General features: G+C 49.5%; 2 protein-coding genes across 3 annotated transcripts in view; both read right to left on the bottom strand.

Moving 5' to 3' along the window:
* Positions 1–1748, bottom strand: part of Rrp40 (exosome complex component Rrp40) — a 79881-nt gene extending 78133 nt beyond the window's left edge. The window contains exon 1 of the mRNA XM_070524961.1: positions 1572–1748. Coding sequence (XP_070381062.1) covers positions 1572–1733 — 162 coding nt within the window. The 5' untranslated portion in view covers positions 1734–1748. The remainder of the gene's footprint in view (positions 1–1571) is intronic.
* A 2796-nt stretch (positions 1749–4544) lies between these two features.
* The window catches only part of RhoGAP100F (Rho GTPase activating protein at 100F), a 47197-nt gene continuing 30692 nt past the window's right edge, over positions 4545–21049 (bottom strand). For both annotated transcript variants that reach the window (XM_070524954.1, XM_070524956.1), the window contains 4 exons: positions 19801–19966; positions 18709–18869; positions 16071–16269; positions 4545–14124 (listed from right to left, as the gene is read on the bottom strand). In XM_070524954.1, the coding sequence (XP_070381055.1) occupies positions 13208–14124; positions 16071–16269; positions 18709–18869; positions 19801–19966 (1443 nt within the window). In that variant the 3' untranslated portion in view covers positions 4545–13207. The remainder of the gene's footprint in view (positions 14125–16070; positions 16270–18708; positions 18870–19800; positions 19967–21049) is intronic.

Below are 21049 nucleotides of genomic sequence, written 5' to 3'. Positions count from 1 at the left end.
GAGAAGGTCAACTCCCTCATTTGGTTAATTCATTGCTGCCGTTCCGCCCCCTTTTCGCGTGCGTGCCGTTGTCGCGCTTTTTCGGCATGTAAACGTCATCGCTCTGCCGACTCTTCTTTGCTGCGAATTCGTTTTGACGGCACTTCTTTTTCTGCACCCTACATGGCACACAGCCGCCGCGGTCGTTGTTCCTCAGCCATCGGTAGCTGAGAAAGGAGAAAAGGACCAATGCAACCCCCCAACCTCGGAGACTTGCTTTTCCGAGTGCTATATAGTACCCGAGGTCGTCTTTCGTTGCGCTGCTGCTGAAAATGGCTTAAAACTGAGTGAAATACTTTCTTTTGGCAACTTGAAACATGGTCGCCAATTGTATAACCCGGCCGCGTCTCGAACGCTGTCAACCTTTGTCACGTTGACTCATTGATAACGAAATTCCGAAGAGTCATGTCGAACCCATTGGGGTTGACGAGAAAAAATTTCTGACCAACTTAATTTTGCGTAGACCGCGTTTTATTACTGCATGCTAGACGAACAATCCAACCGAAACAAAAACAACATTCCGGCTTTGGGTGTATATATTCCACGAAGCTTAGAATGCCCCAAGCATCTTCTTTTTTGTGTTTTAATACGACCGTGAGTGCTATTAAGTAACAAGAAGCAGCGTTTACAAATAATTAAAATATAGGGACCCTCGTAAATCGCGCGAAAGGCTTACCGTGCGGCGCTCTCAAAGCGGGGAAGCGATGTCTCGTATGCGATCCCACTCTAGAAGCAAGAACGATTGCAGAGCCGGCGCTTCCCCTGGTGGCCATCGTGCCCAATACGGAGCGTCACTTACAGGCAGTGGCATAGCCAGAAATCTTTTTCTTTAGAGGGGGAGAGGGGGCTTGCACTTCAGTGTGTACGGGGAGAGTGAGGTCAGGGAGGGGGTCGGGGATAAAACCCCTAAACGAAATAAAAGTAGCAGCACCTCCTCTCCCCTCCTTCTGCACCGGCGTTCACTCTCTCTCCTGTAAACCGTGTCTCCCCCAACGCGGTGCTGAACTAGCAGACGCTCCCTGAAGACTCTCCACGCGTCCCTCTTCAACGGTAAGTAAGCGGCGAGGGCACATAGCGCGAAGCCACATCAGCAGTCGTCACTCTTTGTCAGCATCGCAGATCGCATTCAAGGTACGGTCCTCGCGGCGATGACACCACCCGGATACGTTTGGTCACGCTTCATAACGGTTCGACGCGGATGGATAGGGTGCTAAAGAGCGATAACGGCCAATAGTGATCGCAACGTCATCAGCGCACGTTTGCCTGCGCACCGTCACCGCTTCGTACGGCGATACGCTCAAAAGGTGCTATTCGCATACATTCAGGCCTAACAAGGACAACGCCATGGAATGTATGACTGAGTCGACAGAAAGCACGTGCGTTTGAAGACGACTCGATTGAAGTCGGGCAGAAAAGTTGCAAATAAACGCAGCGCGAACATGCGGCACTTATGAGAGCGAGAAACTAACGAAACCGCGCACAACAAGTGGCAGCATGCGAGATTAGTGATCAGCGAGGAACCTCTCGCTTACCCCACAGAGCCGGGACCATTGCTGTGGGTTGAAATCAGCCCGGCTTATTCTTCGGAGCCAGACCTTCTTCCGTGCCACGTTTCGCTTTTCAGATGGAATCCGGAATAGTCGCTTGCCGTCAATTTCACTTGTGCTGCACCGGAAGCCACAGGAATGCGGCATCGCGAACACGAAACTACGCTACAAAAGCACAAACTAGACGCAAGAATGATGCCTGCGTACGCCACTCGCAAAGTTTAGCGCCGCGATGGTTGCGGAAGCAAAATGCAAGAAAAAAAAAAGCGCGCGAGAGCACGCGACCACGTTCGGCCAATGGGAGGAAAGCACAGGGGGACAAAGACGGCGGCAATCTTCAAAGGATGGCGTTGCTTTTGATTTTTCTTTAAGGGTTTTAGTCGGGGAGGCGGCGCACTAACGGACAAGTTTCGGAAGGGAGCGAAGGGGGAGGGCACGTGCCCGGAGTTCTCCGCCTCCCCTGGTTAGACCACTGTTTAAAAAAAAAAAAAGGTCAGCTACGATTCGGTTATTGCCAACGGACAAGCACGGTGCCCAATTCGCACGATGACACTCGTGTTTGCGAAGTATCACACCTACGCGTACGTCGCGAAGCGGCTGAAAACTCTCGTGGATTCCCGCGCTCGCTTCGTATCAGAGGAGGCACTCTTTGCGCCAGTAGCGATGACGTCACACAGTTAGCGCCAGCACCGCGCTAATAGACTAGGCAAGTTTAACAAGGATAAGCGGGCTAGTTGGTGGTCGTTATTGGAATGCATCATGTAACCGCGCAAAAACAAGGGACAACGAAGGAACACACGCCTGTCTTGTGTGTTCCTTCTTTGTCCCTTGTTTTTAGCGCGGTTACATGATGCATTCCAATAAAGACTAGGCAAGCTCACGTCATGTTGGATGAGAAGTTGCGCTGCGTAGCTCTAACAAGACACGTAAGGTTATGCCTTCGGAGCGCAAAGTATATGCATGTACGTGTGTCCACAAAGAAGAAGCAAGAATGGAAAAGACGTAAAACCCACGTGCTTCTTTGCCACTTACCTTTTTTTTTCAGCATGTCGTCCGGCGCATTTGACACGTGCATCGGCACTCCTAATTTGACGAGTGACGTGGAAATTCGATCGCCGTAAATCTAGACAAAGCCAGTGAGCAGCAGTGATGGTAAAGGAGTATGCATGTTCCGCGTCTTTAATACTTTTTTACCACAGAAGGGGTGTTTTCTCAATGTCTTCCGCAGACGTCTGAATGCAGTGGAAATTACGTCATCACCTGACAAGGCGGCACCTTGCCCATTGCAGGGCGAATGGGTAGCCATTTACTAGTCCGTTTGCCTCCTTTCACGTGAAGCGAATGGTGCTGTAGAGCCGCTACGCTTTATCTAATCTCGTCAGCAGAGTTTGGGCGGTATGTCAGCGGTCTGCTTTAGATTGATTTGTGACAATGAGGGATGCCTATGGCCACACACAGGCACCTGGCGATGTCACTGCAACTTAACGATAGTGGCATCTGTCGCAGCTACGGCAAATACTACTTCCACTACCATTACTACTACTACTACCGCTACAACTACTACTACTACTAATAATAACAATAAGACAGCGAAAAACGTGGCCCAGAGAGATGGCGCCACCGCTCCGTTGCCGGGAAATCGCCATCTTTAGAGCTGACATGTACTTGCCATTGCCTTGGATCGGCGTTCCTTCAGGTCGCACACGGCAGCCGTAAGACCGGTATTCTGGCTACTTGATTGAAATTCATAGTTGAGCGGCAGTGCAAAATACACACAAGACACAGAGAAGAAGCTGTCGACGTACAACATAACTTTGTCGCTAATCACGATTTTTCGATTTCTTGAACATAGGGCTTCGGATTTTTTATTGCCAGCTCTGTTTTCGCTTTTTCATCATGCCTTCACGCATGTATTATTTCAACCTGACGTGTTGTTCGTTATTTGCGTGCTTCCAATAAAGATTAGCTGTGAGGTCAGCTCCGCTAATGTGGCCTGTCTTCTCTGCGTGGCCTACGTGTTTTACGTTGCGTTCAGGAAACGCTTTCAAAAATTTCAGAAAATTGACTGTGGCCGATACCACAATTCCAGTTCATGAGCTGGTCTTCTCGAAGAGGTGGACATCACTTGCACAAAAAATGGGAACGCGTAAATTAATTATTAAGTTTTTCACTCATTATCTTATGGGGCATATTGCAATTGACAAATTCTGTCACGTGAGACCGCAAGGCATATCTATCCACTTGAATAGAAACGTGTGGATGACGTCATTTACGAGATATGCGCCGTCAAACTTGCGGTAAAATGCATTGTTGTTCCACTTACGTTCTTGACAAAACGTCGTTTTATGCATTGAAGCACAAAAGTAGCTGGAACGGCAACGCACCTCTCTGCAAAGTTCGGGAATTACTATATTGAAACTGGTGTCATTCTGAGAATTCATTCAAAGTGGATCCACCTTTCGAACTCCTCTGTTAGAATTTGTATATTGAAATATGTGCCATAAGGTAATTACCGCACGACCGGCCGCTCGAGGCACTTTTCGTGTATTCGCGGGCTTCTTTCGCGCTCGGAAAAACACTTTTATGTAGCACATTCTGCGCAACAGAAAGCTGTACCGGGAGATTTTCATGTTGCTCTACAATTTCCTCATCAACACTTTTCATCTAGTTATAATGATTCAGAAGTGCATTCATTAATTAAGACAAATTGTATAGTTAGGCCGAATACAAAAAAGAATAATACGAGTATCTCCAAGCGACGGCAAACAACATTACCTCGGCTCTGTCCAGCTACGTGGGATTTGCATATTTTAAAATCTTGGTGCACGATAGTTTGGATACCCTGCATATATCGATACTCCGCAACCATTTGGAATAAGAAGAATGCGTGCGCACGCACACACACCCACACAGACACACACGCACACACACCTCGCGGGTCATTTTCAAACTCATTTATTATTCCTTGCGATCAGTCAAACAGGTATACACTCCACGCTAATGATTAGGAATGTCTCGGAGAGGACCAGATTGGAGATTTGTTATTACTGTCTTTCACCGGCCGCCCTTCTCCGCCTTCCGCGCGGCATCCACGCGACGCCATGACGGCGTTCGCACTCGTCAACAACATTCGCTCGAGGAATGTGAATAAATTACATAACACGCTTCAGCCTTGCGGCCCACACTTCGTCGTCATTGCACAGGAAATACATTGCCTCGGACTCAAAACAGCATGAAAGCGCCCGTCCAACGCCCTTTCTTTTTTTTTTTCAGAGGCGCTCGACGGTACAGCGGCGCGAATACAAAAATTCACATTGCCACAATAAAAAAGGGGTCTTTATATATATATCATATATATATAATATTTATATATTATCTCTAACAACTTTCCTTGGGGGACAGGGAAGGGGGTAAATAGGTAGGAGCGTATGGGAAACAGATTCACCTAACGAAACAATACGAGCCAAAGTAGTGAGAAAAACGTTATCGAACATTCAGTGCAGCACAGTCGAACACGTCTTGTCTAGTGCGTCAAAAATACACGTTCCCTACTCACACGAGCCGCGCGCGAAAAACTCTCGCGTTTTTGTTTTACCCAAGTGACACAACGACCCCAAACTCATTCACACCACGAGAAAAAGAACTTTTACAAAAGATGCAGACAGTCAGACAGACAGACGTACAGACAGACAGGCATAGAGCAACAAAAAAAGAAACGCATGAAAAAAAGACTTCCACCCAACCAACCACCTCCCACCGAACTCACTCAAAAAACGCGACGTGTATACGTATAAAACATTCCCCTCCCCGACATTGTTTTTTTATTATTCTTGCTACTTTAAATTCTGTAGGCGTTCTATTCGCGAACGTATTTAATTTGACGAAAGAGAAAAAAAAAAGAACATCTGCCGTAGAACGCAATTCATACAACTATCGCGGGAACGAAAAGCCTATTTGCGTGCAACAGCTAACGCCCACTAGATGAAAACCTTACTTCGCGAACAACGAAATGTGGAGAAACCTTCACGCGAAGTGTCATCATTAGTCGTACAGGCTGAACCTTGCACAGGTAGACGGGTGTCGCGGGACAATGTAGACTTGCGAACCCTGAGTGACGTGCGAGATTGAAATGACGAGCCCGCAGGTAACTGCCGAAATTGGTGCCTGGATTTGCAAAGAGCTCAGTTTGTCGAAACTTGTCGCGCCCACTTGAAGCGTACCTGCAGCACGTTAACAAGGTGCACGTCAGAGCAGTTGCTTTCGCCACAGTAATAGTCTTCGCGGGGAAAAGCCAACTTTAGGCATTCGTTTTAAGAATTGTGTTTGCTCGCGCGTGTCCGGCCGGATATATATGTACATATAGTTCACTTTCACACGACCGCCGTTTACATGTGCAAGGTCCAATGATACAGTTTCCCGCCGCACAATGCATACCGAGTTTGAAGTGGCCTATGGTTGATTTTCTTCACTACTGGGGAACAGCGCGCGGGGGTAATGTCGGGAATCGGGGGAGAGGGCCTTACATCAAACGTGCACTATACTTACACATGCGGGTGCACGTCGTAGATAACACCGTTTCTCGAGCCGCTTTACGCCTGGCTCCGAGTGAAGTTGCCACAGTGCGAGCTGGCAAGGCAACGATCGAACGGGATTGGGCGAAATCGAATGCCAGATAGTATTGCAGCCCCGCTCGCGACCCTGCGGGCCAGTTAGTACCGTCGCTCGGAGGGGGAAATAAACATGATTGACAGGTGGTCAAGCGCACGCTACCGTGAAGGCGGATTAAGGAACACTATTGTATAAAAAAACAAAAAGGCATGCAAGCTTTGCTCGATTGAAAGTGTAGCCGTAACCATCAGAGCTGGTAGTAAGATGAAAGAGGTCTGGCTTATGGTTTTCCCGCGCCGTCATATATGATGAATATTCAGTGAGTGCCTCTCTCACTGCCGCTGTCTCTTCATCCCTGCAAGTTGAAGCAGTCCGTCATGTTCTCGAAGGAGTACTGACACGCGTTATTTAAACTTGGAAAAGCTCTGTACCTTACGCTTTTCGCGTGTCAGAGGGTTACACGTGGCAAGTGTGAATCTTTTGGGAAACTTATTTTTATTCCGGGCCAAAGTTTTGGTCTCGAAATGGCGGAGTTGGCTTCACGTACGATATCGTGACGTCATGACACAGAGCGAAATTTGTTGGCGTCACGTAGCGATAAAGCTAGGTTATGAATTACGTTGCTCGCAAAAGAAAGTAATAATAAAGCGCTGCACACGTTTCTTTTCTTATTGTTGTTGTTGTTCTTTTGTTGTTGTTGCTGCTGCTGCGCTTGTGCGTGGCAGCCCAAACGACTGCACGAGCAGAGCGAGCCAGTGTATCAAGACGTCATACCGCACCCGCTTGCCCGGGTACCAAAACCAAAACTGCATCGTAAAAGCAAGTAATTTGGTAAATTGTTTACGACACTCTGGCGTTTTCCAGTGCTTTTTTGTCTTATGTCCTCAGGCTTTACTTAACCCAAAGAAGAAAAAAAAAGACAAGTAAAAATTTTGGAGTCAGTACTCCGCTGAGCCTAGCTCGTCATCTGTGGCTGTCGTCACTCATTCAACGAGCAAGAATTTATCGATCGAAGAATGCGAGATTAATGCACCGAAAGTAAAGGACGAAGCTACTCGCTTTTCTCGCATGTCGAACGGCGTCAAGTATTCCCCACATGTGCGCGTGGCCTCCGCGAATGCGCACGCGGTGACTTGGCGATCAAGGAGGCCATGGCGTGTTCCTAGACTTTCGGAAACTGGCCTAGAGGGAAATATGGCGCTAGTGCCTTGGCGAGTTTCAGCATTGGCGCTTAGATCCGCACGATTATCATGTTAAGTACAAGCACTGACTCGCTTCGGCCGATGGCTGAACAAGGCGAAGCCACTACAGTCGCGTAGACACCCTTTCTGCAGCGGAATCGTCGGTGTACATTGTTAACTGCTTTAAGCTGTATTTTTTTAACAAAAGTAGGCGCTAAGGACAGCGGGCATGCTGTAAAATATTGCAAAGTTCTGAGCATACCGCCCTTTTTTTTGCCGGGAAACACTGTTCGTCTGCTCCGCAGTGTGTCGCTAGCGACGACAGCGCCACCGGGTCGTTGGGGTATCTCTATCTGAGAGTGCGTCACATCGCAATGGATGCGAAATGTTTGTGCAACTCGTGCGGAGTGCACTGAATGACCAGAGATTATGAGAAAATGGAAATGAACCGCGGATACAAAAAACCGACGAATCGTATCCGAAGTGAAACGCCTTTCAGAAAAGCCCAAGCTTCCCCTGATTCCCGCGTCTCTTGAGCGACTGCAGCGCCACTTTTACCTCCAAGTGAGTTCGTACGCAAGAGCGCGCGCGCGTGTGTACCGATAACGACAGACTGTATAGCGGCCTTCACGAAACTTATAACCAGCGTCTTACACAGTGGGGAAAAGAGGTATCTGCTACGTCCGGCACTACCACAGTTCTTTCTGCTGAAGAAACAACCCTCGCAAGAGCATACCCTTCCCAATCGATGAGTCACCACCTGCTTAGAGCATGGAGACGGTTTGAACAGCATTGTTTTTTTCTTCTTCTGCTTAACACGTTGAAACACGCTGTTGTTCGACAGACGCGAGGAATCAGTCGCTCTGCAAGAGCGAACGCAAATGCGGCAATGAAGTAGTCACGACACGCCGGCAAGACTGGCGGGCAGTCGGCTATGCCGCCAGGCGTCTGGCCGTGGCCTACATGCCACCTCACAGCATTGCATACGACGCAGCGGTTTCACAGCGTCGAGGGAAGCGCCTCGCACTTCAGCGCTGTACACGCCGAGAGGCTAAGGTTGATCGAAGAGACCGTACACACAGAGACGAGAAACAAGGGCGATTGAACGTGCTACAGTGCATCGTATGACAGACTCATTCACAAAGATAAAATGTCACAACCGTTGTACGCACTCGAAGTAAACGAACAAAAAGCAAAAGAGAACATCCGCAAACATGGCGCCACTCACGTGTGCTCTATACAGAAATCCTCCTCCGGCCGTGGCCCGAAAACATTCGTTCAAAAAACGGCAGTCAACCATCGGGGTCTGCAAAAACGGAATTCGCCGCAGTTCATCACGCCATTCGAAAATGAAGGTACAAACGTTTCCGCACTTTGAGACTGAAACAGGCGAGGCGCGAAGTCGGTGGCTGCGTTGCTAACGTAGCAAAGAGCCACTGCACCGAACTATTGCCGGCGGCGGGGTTCGCCTCGCGCTTCTTCTTTTCACGTTCAATTCTTTTTCCCGCCGTGGCTATGGTCAGTACGGTACAGTGGCCGTCGTACACATAAGGCTCTCCGGTCTTCTGCTGATCATCCGCGACTCCTACACGACGAAACAACAAAAAAAGGCGAACGTGGCGAGTGGTCTCGCGTGAAATGAAGCTCGTGTTACGTAACGTCTCCGCCCGAGCCGGTTCAACGCAGAACTACATGGCCGCTTCGGATGCGTTAAAGTGCAGGGTACGCGCGAAGTAGTCATTGGCTCTAATCAGCGTCGCGCTGTCTCGGTGTGGGTTAGGCCGGAACACTGGCGTAATCCCAGTAATACGGTTCCTTTTATATCGTTGTAGCCGTGTTTTCGTAAAGCATGAAGCTGAGAACGACTGTCACAGCCACGCAAAATGAGGCAAGTTAAAGGGAATCTGAAGAGGAAATTAAGCTTAGCTGCATCTGTGAAATGCGCGGCTACAATAAAAGGAAAAAAATAAGCTCACTTTTCCTGTGAGAGAAGGCTTGATAAGCTAGAAAAGACGGAAAACGAGAAGACGGTAGGCTAGGCGAGATTTTGAAGGTCCCACACTATCTCACCGTGAAGTCCTGAATTTCGATGGCATCTGCTCTGGTCTGTTTAGCATTTTATTACTATATATATAGATTACTGCATTGTACGCCAGAAACAAAATAAAACAAAGGACTGAGCGTATCAAGTTCTGAGAACTATTACGACGTCACAGCGGCCCAAATACCAGTAAATACCAAGTAAATGCTTTGAAATCCGTGACGTCCCGCTGATGTACCTCCGCGTGGCTTGTGCGCGACACTTAGAAGACATTAGGTCCAGCCTCAATTTTCTGTTCTAGTAAAAGACCTACGGTTGCCAAATTAACCAAAAGCAGAGTTTTGAAAGAACAGTATATCAGTTTAAACTGATTTAGCGTTCATATACAAGTGTCTCCGTAAGTATCAGTTGTGTGTAATGAGCCTTAAAAGCGTGGTATCTGAGTATTTTTTGCAAATTTGCTGTCTGCTTGGACCCAATAATTAAGCGTTGAATGACGTCACGATCCAGCAAATAAAATGTTATATCCAACGTTTCGGAGCAAACTCTGCTTCTCCCTAAATTCCTAAACAACGCATAGCGGCAGAGTGCAGCTTCATAGAAATTGTTAACACGGAAAGGATTACCACTCTCTCCCTCCTGCCACGTGTTATCAATTTCTATAGGCTCGTTTCCTTGACAAGATCTTTATGCGAAATTTTGATAAGGCGGCTCGGAGTTTCACCATCTCCCTCCTGTCGGCTTTTATCAGCATTTTTTTGTAAATTTATCTCCTTGACAAGTCATCCATTATACAGACCGTGATTGCACGGTCATCACTTGTATCCTCTCTCTCATATTAACTGTTATCAAGGTTTCCTGTAGGCTTGTGTTCTTGACAAGATCTTCAATATTGCCTTTGGAAATGAGGTAATCAGTTTTATCCTCTCCCTCCAGCAGCTTCTATCAAACGTTTAAACGTTTTTGTAGACTCAAATCCATAAGATCATGATTATAGATCATGATAGCCAGTGGGAAACGTTTCACCATCTCCATTCTGTCGCCTGCTATTGAAATGTTCTACAAGCTTGCCTGCTTTATAAGATATTAATAACATATCTTTATATTATGGGTAGGGTTATGACTTTTTACGCCTAACTTGGCGCATTTAAGCCATTCGCCGTTTTACCCACGACATATGACACGAGTTGACCCCGAAATGTTGGGTTTAACGAATCGCACTTTCGTTTTGGCTCTAGACGTTATTAACTGCATGATCGGTGAAAGTGTGTGTGCTCTGTATGTTAACACGTCTGAAACACAGAGACCATTTTGTTAAGTGGCGCACTAAAACAGCGCTGATTCAGTTTCACGATTAACCAGTGCGCCCACAGCAATGCCGCACAAACCTCTTCTTGCTGCCGCTAAACCGGCCTGAACGAATTTTTGCATTTGAAGGACAATGTCAGATCGAATTGGATGTTTGGCGCACATGGCTGGATGATACCTTGAACTATGCGATGAATGATTCGAAAATTAACAATTAACAAAGTTAATAAAATTTGAAGTAACCAGTTGAACACAGTATGGCCTACTGTGTTACAAAAAAAAAAAATGTGCCTCGCGATTCCGCAAGCGGTGTCTTTTAGGGAGTCGCAAGCGGACAATGTTCATGATATTTCCCTTTAATCTAAAAGATGCAGAAGCTTTGTCAATGAGGCTACTGCGAATCTGCCGAGAAAAAACAAAGGAAATACAATGCGCCTATATACACCACGTCGGTATGTTGTAACTGTCCCCTTTAAATGGTCTGTTAATACAATGTTAATACAGTTCGTACACTGCCATATGCATTCCTTTCGCGGAGTCAAGAATTTCTGGAAGGCTAAAAAGAAACATACTCCCAAAATCTCACTTCAACTTATATACTGATTAAGGTATTTATCAAATATTATTCAAATAAGTTTACAGATTATTGGCAGTATTTCTGCGTTTCAGACGTATATTTGGGGAAACCGAATAACATCCTATTAAGCTGTTGGCTGGTTCTTCATTTCTTCTAGCTTTTTTTTTCCTTTTCATTTTGAACGCGTTGTTTTACAGGTTGCGAAGCTCACAGGACGCGGTGAAGCATTCTTATCAGTCGACCGGGCACTACAGTGAGAGTAAGGACGCGTTGTAGCTAGCACCTCCGATTTTCGCTAGCCCGCGGAAAGGGATCGGTAATATTTATCGAGGCGGCATCTCATGTTTAAAACGGCTCGCGCGCCTCGCATTGCAAAATATACCGCGGTGGCTTCGAAGAAAAAAAAAATTGGCCAGGCTTAGCTTGGTTAAGCCAAGAATGCGTTGCATATTGCGCGAGTTGGGGCCCAGCTTTTCCTCCGGATTTCGTCACGTCACGTCACGTGGTTGCGCTAAAGGTCAATGGTGGCTGCCCGGCCGCGCCCAAGGGCTGAACTGAGTGATTGCAATATGCAACGCATAAAAATAGAAGCAACCTAATAACAAACATAGCAAACTTAAAAGAGAATAGACTCACATATGAGACGCGCAGCAATGAACAATGGCTCATACCCTCAATGGTGGCTGCGCGGCCGCGCCCAAGGGCTGAACTGCATAATATGCAACGCATAATATGCAACGCATAATATGCAACGCAATATGCAATATGCAACGCATAAAAAATGTTGCAACCGCAAAAGCCGTGAATGGGTTCGAGTGACGCCGAGGTCGAAGCTTCTGAAGAAGCCAGCGCGGTAACGTTTGCTGCCATTCCTTTTTGCCCGTCTTCTCTCCCCCCCTCCCTCTTTAACGCGCTTGTAGTAATGCAGTTCTGCAAGGAGCCAGGAAAGAGCGTTGACACGTGAAGCAGAGCCGTGTGCGTTTCCTTCTGTTTTGCGACAGCCTCGCACAGGGTGTAAAGTCACCTGCTAAAAGCGAAACCATACGTCCGTAAGGCCGCAGTGAAAACGGCTTCCGATGCTGATTACGAGACGGGAGAGGAAAGGTCATCCTCCCGGACGTCTCACAAAAGCGGTAAAACGTTGGAGAAACCAATGTCGCGCTTAACCATAGCGCGCTGCAGAGCAATGCTGCGGGCAGTATTGCGGATCCCGTCGTGGCCGCGGAGGCGCCTCATTCACGACTCCGGCGAATAGCGTCGCGGCGATACTCGCGGTTGTCTCGTTTGCCACGTCATCGCCACTCGGTATAGCGAACTCGCCTCGGGCCGCCACCACCGCACATAACGAATCGCAAACGACCGGCAGGCATCGCCAGTCGTGTGCCCGGTGCGACGGGCTTCCACTTCCTCACGACAGGTGGCGAGAGGCGTATCGCGCGACTAAGGTAGATGATCACACTCCCGACGCCCCCTTGGTGCTGAGAGGGACATCTTTTATACTTTCGCCAGTTCGGCGTTTTTTTATTTTTCGTTTTTTAACTCGGTGGCCCGGAGTGTGTTTGCTGTGCGCGAACACACCTCACCGAGGTGTAGGAGGCCAAAGAGAACGAAAACGAACCGCGCTAACGTGGAGGTCGGAACAAGACAGCCCGTCCCGCGGGAGGAGGAAATGACGCGCTAGTCGACGAGATGCCGGAAATGACGACCAGAGGAGCGCCAAACAGGATTACAAGGGGGGCGCGATACAGCTCGAACGCCTTCACTGCTCGCGGGGGGAATCGCACCGTGACGGTTGCCGGTCCGTTCCCGGCGTGCCACGCGCCCTGCACACGACGGCTGGAGCGCGAGACGCGGATGAAACAAAGGATGCGGGTGAAGGGAATGAAACCGAAACAATGGCACGGGATCAACAGGCAGATTCTGGCAGTGATGATCTCTGGCTAGGCCACGGCTTGCTGTCGGGCGCCGACGTCGCGTCGCCGGGCCTCGACTCCGAGCCCTGCGCCGCGACGGAGGAGATCGACGGAGCCAAGCCTCCGTTCGCGCCCGCTCCGTTCGCCCCGGCTCCGCCCCCGCCGTTCACTCCGATCCCGGAGGCGGTTCCGATGCCGTTGGCTCCGCCGAAGCCCGCGGCCCTCCCCGACGGGTTGGCACCGCCCGTGACGTCACAAACCCTGTCCCTCGTCGAGTTGAGGAGGTGCCCGCTCGCTCCCCGCTCGAGCGTGCCGCCGACGTCACCCATGATGGAGCGCTCCCGGGGCTCTGGCCGCTCCCTGTGTTCGGACCTCTCGCGGTGCTCGGACCGCTCGCGGTGTTCGGACCGCTCGCGGGGCTCCGGCCGCTCTCTGGTGAGCGTAGACGACGCGGTGGTGGTGATGGCGGTCGCGTCGCGAGGCGGCGACGACGACGACGACGGCGCGGTGACGGTGGTCGTCAGCTTGTCGGACGCGCCCAGCGACGACAGGCTCGGCACGGTGGTTATGGGCACCGAGATGCCGATCCCGCCGGAGCTCGAGTACGTGTTGCTCGACCCCAGTGCCGAGCTCGTGTAGCCGCCGCCGCCCGCGAGCTCGCTCGTGCGGCTGGTGTAGCTGCCGGCGGCGCCGGCCGTGTGCACGCCGCTGGTGTAGATGCCGGCCGTCGAGTAGAGGCCGCTGGCGGCTCCGCCCAGCGACCCGCCCATGTGCGACGAGGACGAGGACACCGAGCTGGTCAGGTAGGTGCTGCCCCCAAGCGACGAGCCTCCGCCCAGGCCGCTGCCCGCGGCGATGCTGGCGCCCAGGGAGGGGCGCAGGTCGCTGCCGCTGGCGGCGACGAACGCGGCTGCGAGGGTGAGCGGGTGAGGGAAAAAATATATATGTATATAGCGTGCCATTCACCAGCTTTACAACGCATTGCTCGAAAGAGAAGGTCGACAGCAATAATAATAATAATGTTACCAACGTATCCGGTGCCGAGAGGAATCGCCTGTGAAATCTATCGCTTCAACGTACCTTTTTCTCTACTATACAGAGCCCATCCTTAAGTGAAGACTGCCGCATCAGCTTTCGCCGTCGCCTTGAGACTATGCGTCGTCGACTTCTGAACGCCGCGTTCACCAAAAGCTACCTGTGCCGCCTCGGACTGGCCAGAAATCCGTATGCGTTAGAAACTGGGGAACGCATTTTGATAAAATGTCCAGGTTACAGAGACGAGATATGTCGTTATTTCGGCCGAATCGGCTCTATTTCCTCGACAACCACTACAATTAGGAATGATACTTGGTCCTATATCTGCATCTACAAAATACGGGCAAACTTTACCATTTCTGGTGTAGAGGAGGATTGGAACTATAAAGTGGGTCGTCCTCCCCAGCGCTTTTGCTCGTGAATGCCGCTCGTGCTGGGAGCCCGTGCCCTGCTGCATTAGTCGGTCCCAAACGCCGGTGACTAATAAATACCTTTACAGTGCTTACACTCCTTGAAGACATCGGCTTAATTGACAAATTTTAGCCTGCTTGCGCAAACATTGCCATGCACCTTTGTTTCACCTGTACATAGCATGATCATGTTTCTTTTCTTCTTTTCTTTTGTACTTTTTCGCCTTTCTGCCCCTGGGGCCTTTCTGTCCCCAGTACTCTTCCCTACGCAGAGTAACACGCAGGCGACTACACGTACGGCGGCAGAATTCTCTGCATTTCAATAAAGAGCTGTCTCTCTCTCTCTCTATCCCAACGTCTAATTTCAAGGGAATGCCTTCTCAATTCTTTATTAATACACACTGTTTGCACCCACTACTCCTAATTGTCAAAGAATGTGGCAATAAGGGAGCGTTGGGGCTCGCTTCTGTGACGAACATTCCTGACACGCGGCCAAAAACAGCGCAAATTTCTTTGAGCTATCGCCCGGAGAACAGCTAACAACGTTGAAAGCCCAGTGCTTCCGGCGAATAGGAACCGTGAATGGGCATGCCCGCGTGCATCGTCACGCGTTTGTGCCCCTGTACGAAGTCTTCTGCCCCTCCTCTGTGACTCGGCAACGGGTCTCGGGCAGCTACAAAAAAGCGCCCCTCGCCAAAGAACTTAACCTTTAGCCTTTGCTCTTCGTTACGGCGTCTTTGTCGAGCTGACCAATGTTTAACGTAGCGACATATAGAAACACTTTGCTTCTCGTTACATCGACTCGTCTCTGCCGAGGCCCCCCCCCCCGCGCAGATCGACATGGTCACGCTCCAGGAGGCTGGACCAGCACTGCCCGTGGAACTCTAGAGCCTCTTTACGGCAAGAGTAAGGGAAGCAATGAAAGAAATTGCAGCATGTGCTGCAGTTTCGCAATTTGATTTTATCGGACCATGGTACCTCACGCAAACACACACGTACGCGCAGGCACGCAAAACAAAATTCACAAAGTGTTATTCCGCAAGAACTCTTCGTAAGAGCCGATGACAGCTAACCGTAATGTTGGACCCATCATATTAGGAAATCCCGAACGAGCTTAAAAGCAATTTTTGAGAGCATTTGTTGCTCCAGAACGGTTCACGTACCTGCAAGAAAATAATTTCAAATTCACGTTCTATTGACCTACAGGCGCTGAATTACCCGCGCGAAATTTAAAAAGGAGAAGAGAAATGGGAATTTGGCCCCAATTTTCTTCACTGGTAACGAACACATTACCGCGATGTTAACGAAAATATAGTTTTGAAGCTATACTGTATCAGTCCAACCTGATTTCGTGTGTCTCTTCAGCGTAACTCGAACGCCTGTTTCGTGGCGTGTACATGTAAACACTGACCCCTGTTGAGCGGCCAGATGTCGAGCAGGTAGGCGAAGACCTCGATGGGGCGACGCAGGTCGGAGACGGGGAACCCCGTCTCGGCGTGGCACACACACACGGGACCGAAGCACTCGGCCAGGGCGCGTGACGTCATCTTGTTGCGGTCGCTCCGGCTGCTCACCAGCTTCAGGTGGTCCAGCAGGAACAGGGCGGTGCACTGCGAGGTGGGGGGAAAATAAATTGGCCGGAGCGCAGAAATGGTGCCAGAAATGTGCTGGCAGAAATGGGAAAGGGCGGTAGTCGACGCTTTTGACAGTCACACGCCATGAAGGCTCATATTGTTTGTACGAGGCACTACGGTATAGGGCAAGGTTTTTGACATTCGGACGAGTTTGTGCCGATCCGCGGTGGAATGCATGTTGTCGTGATAGATGAGGACAAGCAAGGATAGACAGCATTGTCCACTATACCGATAAGAGTAGAATGTGCGTTTATGAACGCGACGGACAACCTCAATCGAAAACCACAAGACTTGCAACGAAGTATGCGCAGTGCTGCAGTCATTGTCGTGACAAAATATCGAGGGACAGCAGACGGGAATTCGGGATTTACGTTCTATCACAGCGTATTTCTATATATTGCAACCTTAGCCTACGAACAGACAGACCTCTATTAACGAGCAGAGAGATTCGCGGGCGTAGAAGGATTCCCCTACGTGCTACTCTGTAAAGGATGGAAAGAGAGGACAGAGCAAACGCAGTACCAGAGTTCTTCTCCCTGGGAAGTTAGGAAGCTTCACGGCCCACGCGACGTTTAATTCACAACCCTCGCCTCTCTCTCTCTCTCTCTCTCTCTCTCTGTGCTTTTTGTGCTGCGTGGCGTATTTACAGATCGGTTCCACACGCTCTGTGCTTCGTAGAAATCTCCGACTCTTTCGTTTTGCTGCTGGCGATCTTTTGCGTTGCCAAAGCTACGCCTATGACGCCACACCTGTGACGTCATCCTTGCTAGCAGGGGAGAGTTCATTCATTCGGCTCCTCCTAGAAGAAGGCTGCGCAGGCTTTTGTTTAAATTCTCAGTTGTCTTTTGCAACTGGCGTCGCTGTAATGCGTTGCAGATGGTGCTTGATGTGCGCCCTGCGCTTTTCTGTTAGCAATGCTACAGAACGTGTAGCGCGTTCTCCTGCGCATGCGTACACGTTGCCTACCTTTTTCTTCTTTTTATTAAAAAAATGTTTTATTCTTTTTTTTCTACGAAACAACATGTGATGTCTGTAATAGAGGGCACGAAAAATCACCTGAAGTGCAGTCCGGCGCGAAAGCTTGTTGGACCGTGGGATCTGAGAAAGCTGTGAATGTCCGAGCAGTTTGCGACCGTAACCTATTAAAGCGTACAGCAGTATTTTTGCTCGCGTTTAGTGTGGGGTGCAAATACGAACAATAAATTGCGTGCCCACGCTGCGGGGATGTCGAGCTTTTGCTCGGGTCCCGCGGTCTATAAACATTTTCAGTAGACTGTACAGCTCTCTAGTATATCAATAATCTCACGGGAGCGTCGACTGGCACATCGGCCAGCGCCGTGTCATGGAGCGCTCTTGCGGAAGCACAGAGAGGGTATGCGCATGCGCACAGGACTTCCAGGTGTCCGAGCGTCGTCTGCTAGGCAATTGCGAAGAATATGGCATAGCCCCTGTTGTTTCTCAGCCCGCCATCTATCGCCCGCAGTAAGCACGTGCGCGCAGTTCTGTTGACTTGGGACGCGGACAAGCCGCAAGGGCTACTTGGAGATTACCAGAATAGTCTGGCACGCGATGCTCGGACAAGAGTGTGTAAGCTCTGTGCGCATGCGCCTGCCATCGCTACTACAGCACGATACACATCTACGCAGGTTCAGCTGTCATCGCGGTTTTTGTCGAATGCTCCCGAAGCTGCGATGGCGGGGTCACTCTATCAGTTACCAACAAAACACTCTTGTCCGGACGTCTTCCATAACATCATCAAGTGATGAAAGAAGGAAAACTGCAAGCAGGGGCGCAGGCAATAGACCCTTTCGCTGTTTACAAACATAGGCCCTGGACGGCTTCCGGTTTTGCTCATTGACGTAGCCCACTAAATTTAGCGAGCAAAAAAAGGCACTGGCTGCGATGTCGAGTAGCAGGAGTGCGTGGAAATATAAGCCCGCAGATTTTCGACACTTTTCCTCTGTACATAACGACGATTTTGCAAGTGAATGTTGCCGTAAGTTATAAGAATTCTTTGTATTATTTTTGATGCGTAATGCGCATCTTCTTTATCTCAAAACTTAGAGATAGACTTTCAGCACAGTGAAAGAGAACGCTCTTTGTGTTCTGGCGCAGTAGGCTTATAAGGCCCGTGACCGGAAGTTTCTTGAGGCCGCATTCTCGCTGCTGTTATCGCGCGAGTGAAACCGTCTATGGAAGAACGGCACAACTCTCTCCTTTTCGTTTCGCATCTCGCCGCGGCCCCGCGCCACATGTGGGCCTCGGGGCTATCTGCCACGCGCTCGCATGTTCTTTTTCATAAAGATGGCGGCTGTATCTTCTGCAGTCACCGCTGCGCATAGAAGCTGCAACCTGCCCGACGTGACTGCTTTACTCGCGTACTTGGAAATTTTGATAGGTTAGTGGAAGGCTCACCCGGTTGACCTTAGGCAGGCAGTCGAGTATGCTGAACATGAGCTTGGCGTTGCCCTCGGGGTCGTCTGGCAGGCAAACGCTCAGCCCGTCTACGAGCATGTCGAACAGGCCCTTGGTGAACAAAGGCTCGGGAAGCTCGCGAAGGTAGTCCTTCAAAAGACCTGCGCAGGAGCGAGTTGAGGGCGGGAAAGGTGTGGTATAGGTGGGGGAAAGAGACAACGTTCTCCGTTGAAACGATGTATCGGATGCTTGAATAAGCAGAAACTGACAGTGACACTATCGAACTATTGCTGCGCCTTCTGGTGTTCGCATCTATCCTTTAGGCGGCAATTCGCACGTCCTCCGAGACCGGCAGACACGATCTCGTATGCCTGCCACTCGTATGATGCCCACGTAGTTCACGCTTCTCTGGAGTCGTGATCCCGAATAGTCATTGCTTTATTTAGTGACACATATCTCAAGCCTTTTAGCAGGGCTTTCAGAGGTGCGGGCACATAGCACAAAAATAGTGTCGTAGAAAATAAGCATGCAAGAAGTAATGCAGTATAAGGTACATAAAAAAAGGATGACATTAGATGACATTCAAAAATTATATTACGCAAGATAACCGAATGGTGCCGAGTATATTAGTTTGTAGCTCTCTGGCGGTCAGTACGACAATGGAAGACAGAATTATTTATGACAAATCAGCCCAGCGGAGACACTCAACGTGGAGGTGGCTTCATGAAAGGGAAAATTGTCATCCACCTCGTTTTAGAACTCAGCTACACCAGAAACATATACGGACTTTTCGCAGAAAGAAAGCTTCGCAGCTGGTCTGGGGATCGAGTCCGGGACCAATGTGCCCGCGGGGCAGTCGCTCTACGATCTCGGCTGTCCAGGATGCTGCCGATCGCAAAGCGAGGCCAATTCAAGTGACCACTCGAAGCACAGTGGGGCAAGAATGTGACGAATCAGCTCAGCGGCAGCCGGCAAGGTAAATGAAGGTTCACGGAGGGGACAGTTGTCATCCAGCCCATAGTGGCACGAAGCTACAAAACAAACACCTTCGCGGTCGAAGAAAACATGGCGGGGCGAGAAAGCGTTACTGACTGGTGACGACATTGATGTCGGGCACGTGCTCCGCGGAGAGGTCCACCTTCCAGTGGGGCCCGCTGGCGGCGCAGCTACGCTCGATGGCTTCGCGCAGCATCCGCTTGCGTACGGCGGACCCGCACAGGCGGTAGATGCCCACGATGTCCAGGCCGCGACTCTCCACCTGCCGTCGACAGGGAGCAGCACCAACGTCAGCTAACACAATGCTTCACATTACGCGAGTACTGACGCACACGTTATATACCTATATAATGTGTGCGTATATAGGTATAACGTATATAACGTATATAACGTACCGTATATATAACGTATAAGGTACCGTATATAACGTATAACGTACCGTATATAACGTATAACGTATATAACGTATAACGTACTGTATAACGTATATAACGTATATAACGTATACCTATATAACGTGTGTGTATATAGATACATATAGGGAAGTAGCTAGGACAATTGCCTTGATCGCGAAGTTTAGAAATGGCGTCATTTCTAATCAGTTCATTCTGCTATGGTCATCGTTTGGAGCGCAATTATTGTGTCAGAACAGAAAATGGAAGTGGCCAGCGCACGCCTACAGGCATCAGCTTCCCTTCAAGGCATACTTGCTAGCTCTCCCGATTTGTTCGTAAAGTTTACGAATTTCCGCACGTTCTCCGATTTTACGAATGCTGCGTCAAGTTTTACAAAAAGAAAGCAATTTTGTTTGTTAAAATGTTCGCACGTCGGTCTCCGTACCTTCCATTTCACACAATGCAAAATTTACTGATCTGGAAAAGCAGTAAGACTACGCATGATGAAGCTATACTCCTAAACTATAGACGATTTCAACGCGTGGGTCTTCTCGTTGCGCTCGCGTGTGGGAGCCGTAATGGTTGCAGGAGAGGAGTGAGTCGGTGCATCATGACGTCATGACGCACCCACCTCTCGAGTACGGAGACTGAAACTCTTCGTAAAAAGTATCATATTCATTCAAATATAAGGCGATAGTTTAAATAAGACCGTGAGTTATGGAATTCTTAGGTCAGCTTAGATGCTAGGTTTTCATCAGGAACCGTCGGAACTAAAACAATGCCTCGCCGATAACACCCGCACCAAAGACAGTGCAGTAGCCGCAGAACGCATACAGAGCGCGTACAGAACTTTCACATATTCGCAACGTACACGTCAAACGAGCATTACGAGCCTGCGCGTCAAGGCTAACATCCAGCCACTAGTTCAACGCAGAATGGTTTCTAGATTA

The sequence above is a fragment of the Dermacentor albipictus genome, chromosome 9 (genome assembly GCF_038994185.2).
Source record: "Dermacentor albipictus isolate Rhodes 1998 colony chromosome 9, USDA_Dalb.pri_finalv2, whole genome shotgun sequence".
NCBI classification, from domain to species: Eukaryota; Metazoa; Arthropoda; class Arachnida; order Ixodida; family Ixodidae; genus Dermacentor; species Dermacentor albipictus.
The sequence above is the reverse complement of the archived record's forward strand: the minus strand, read 5'-3'. Positions and strand labels throughout refer to the sequence as shown.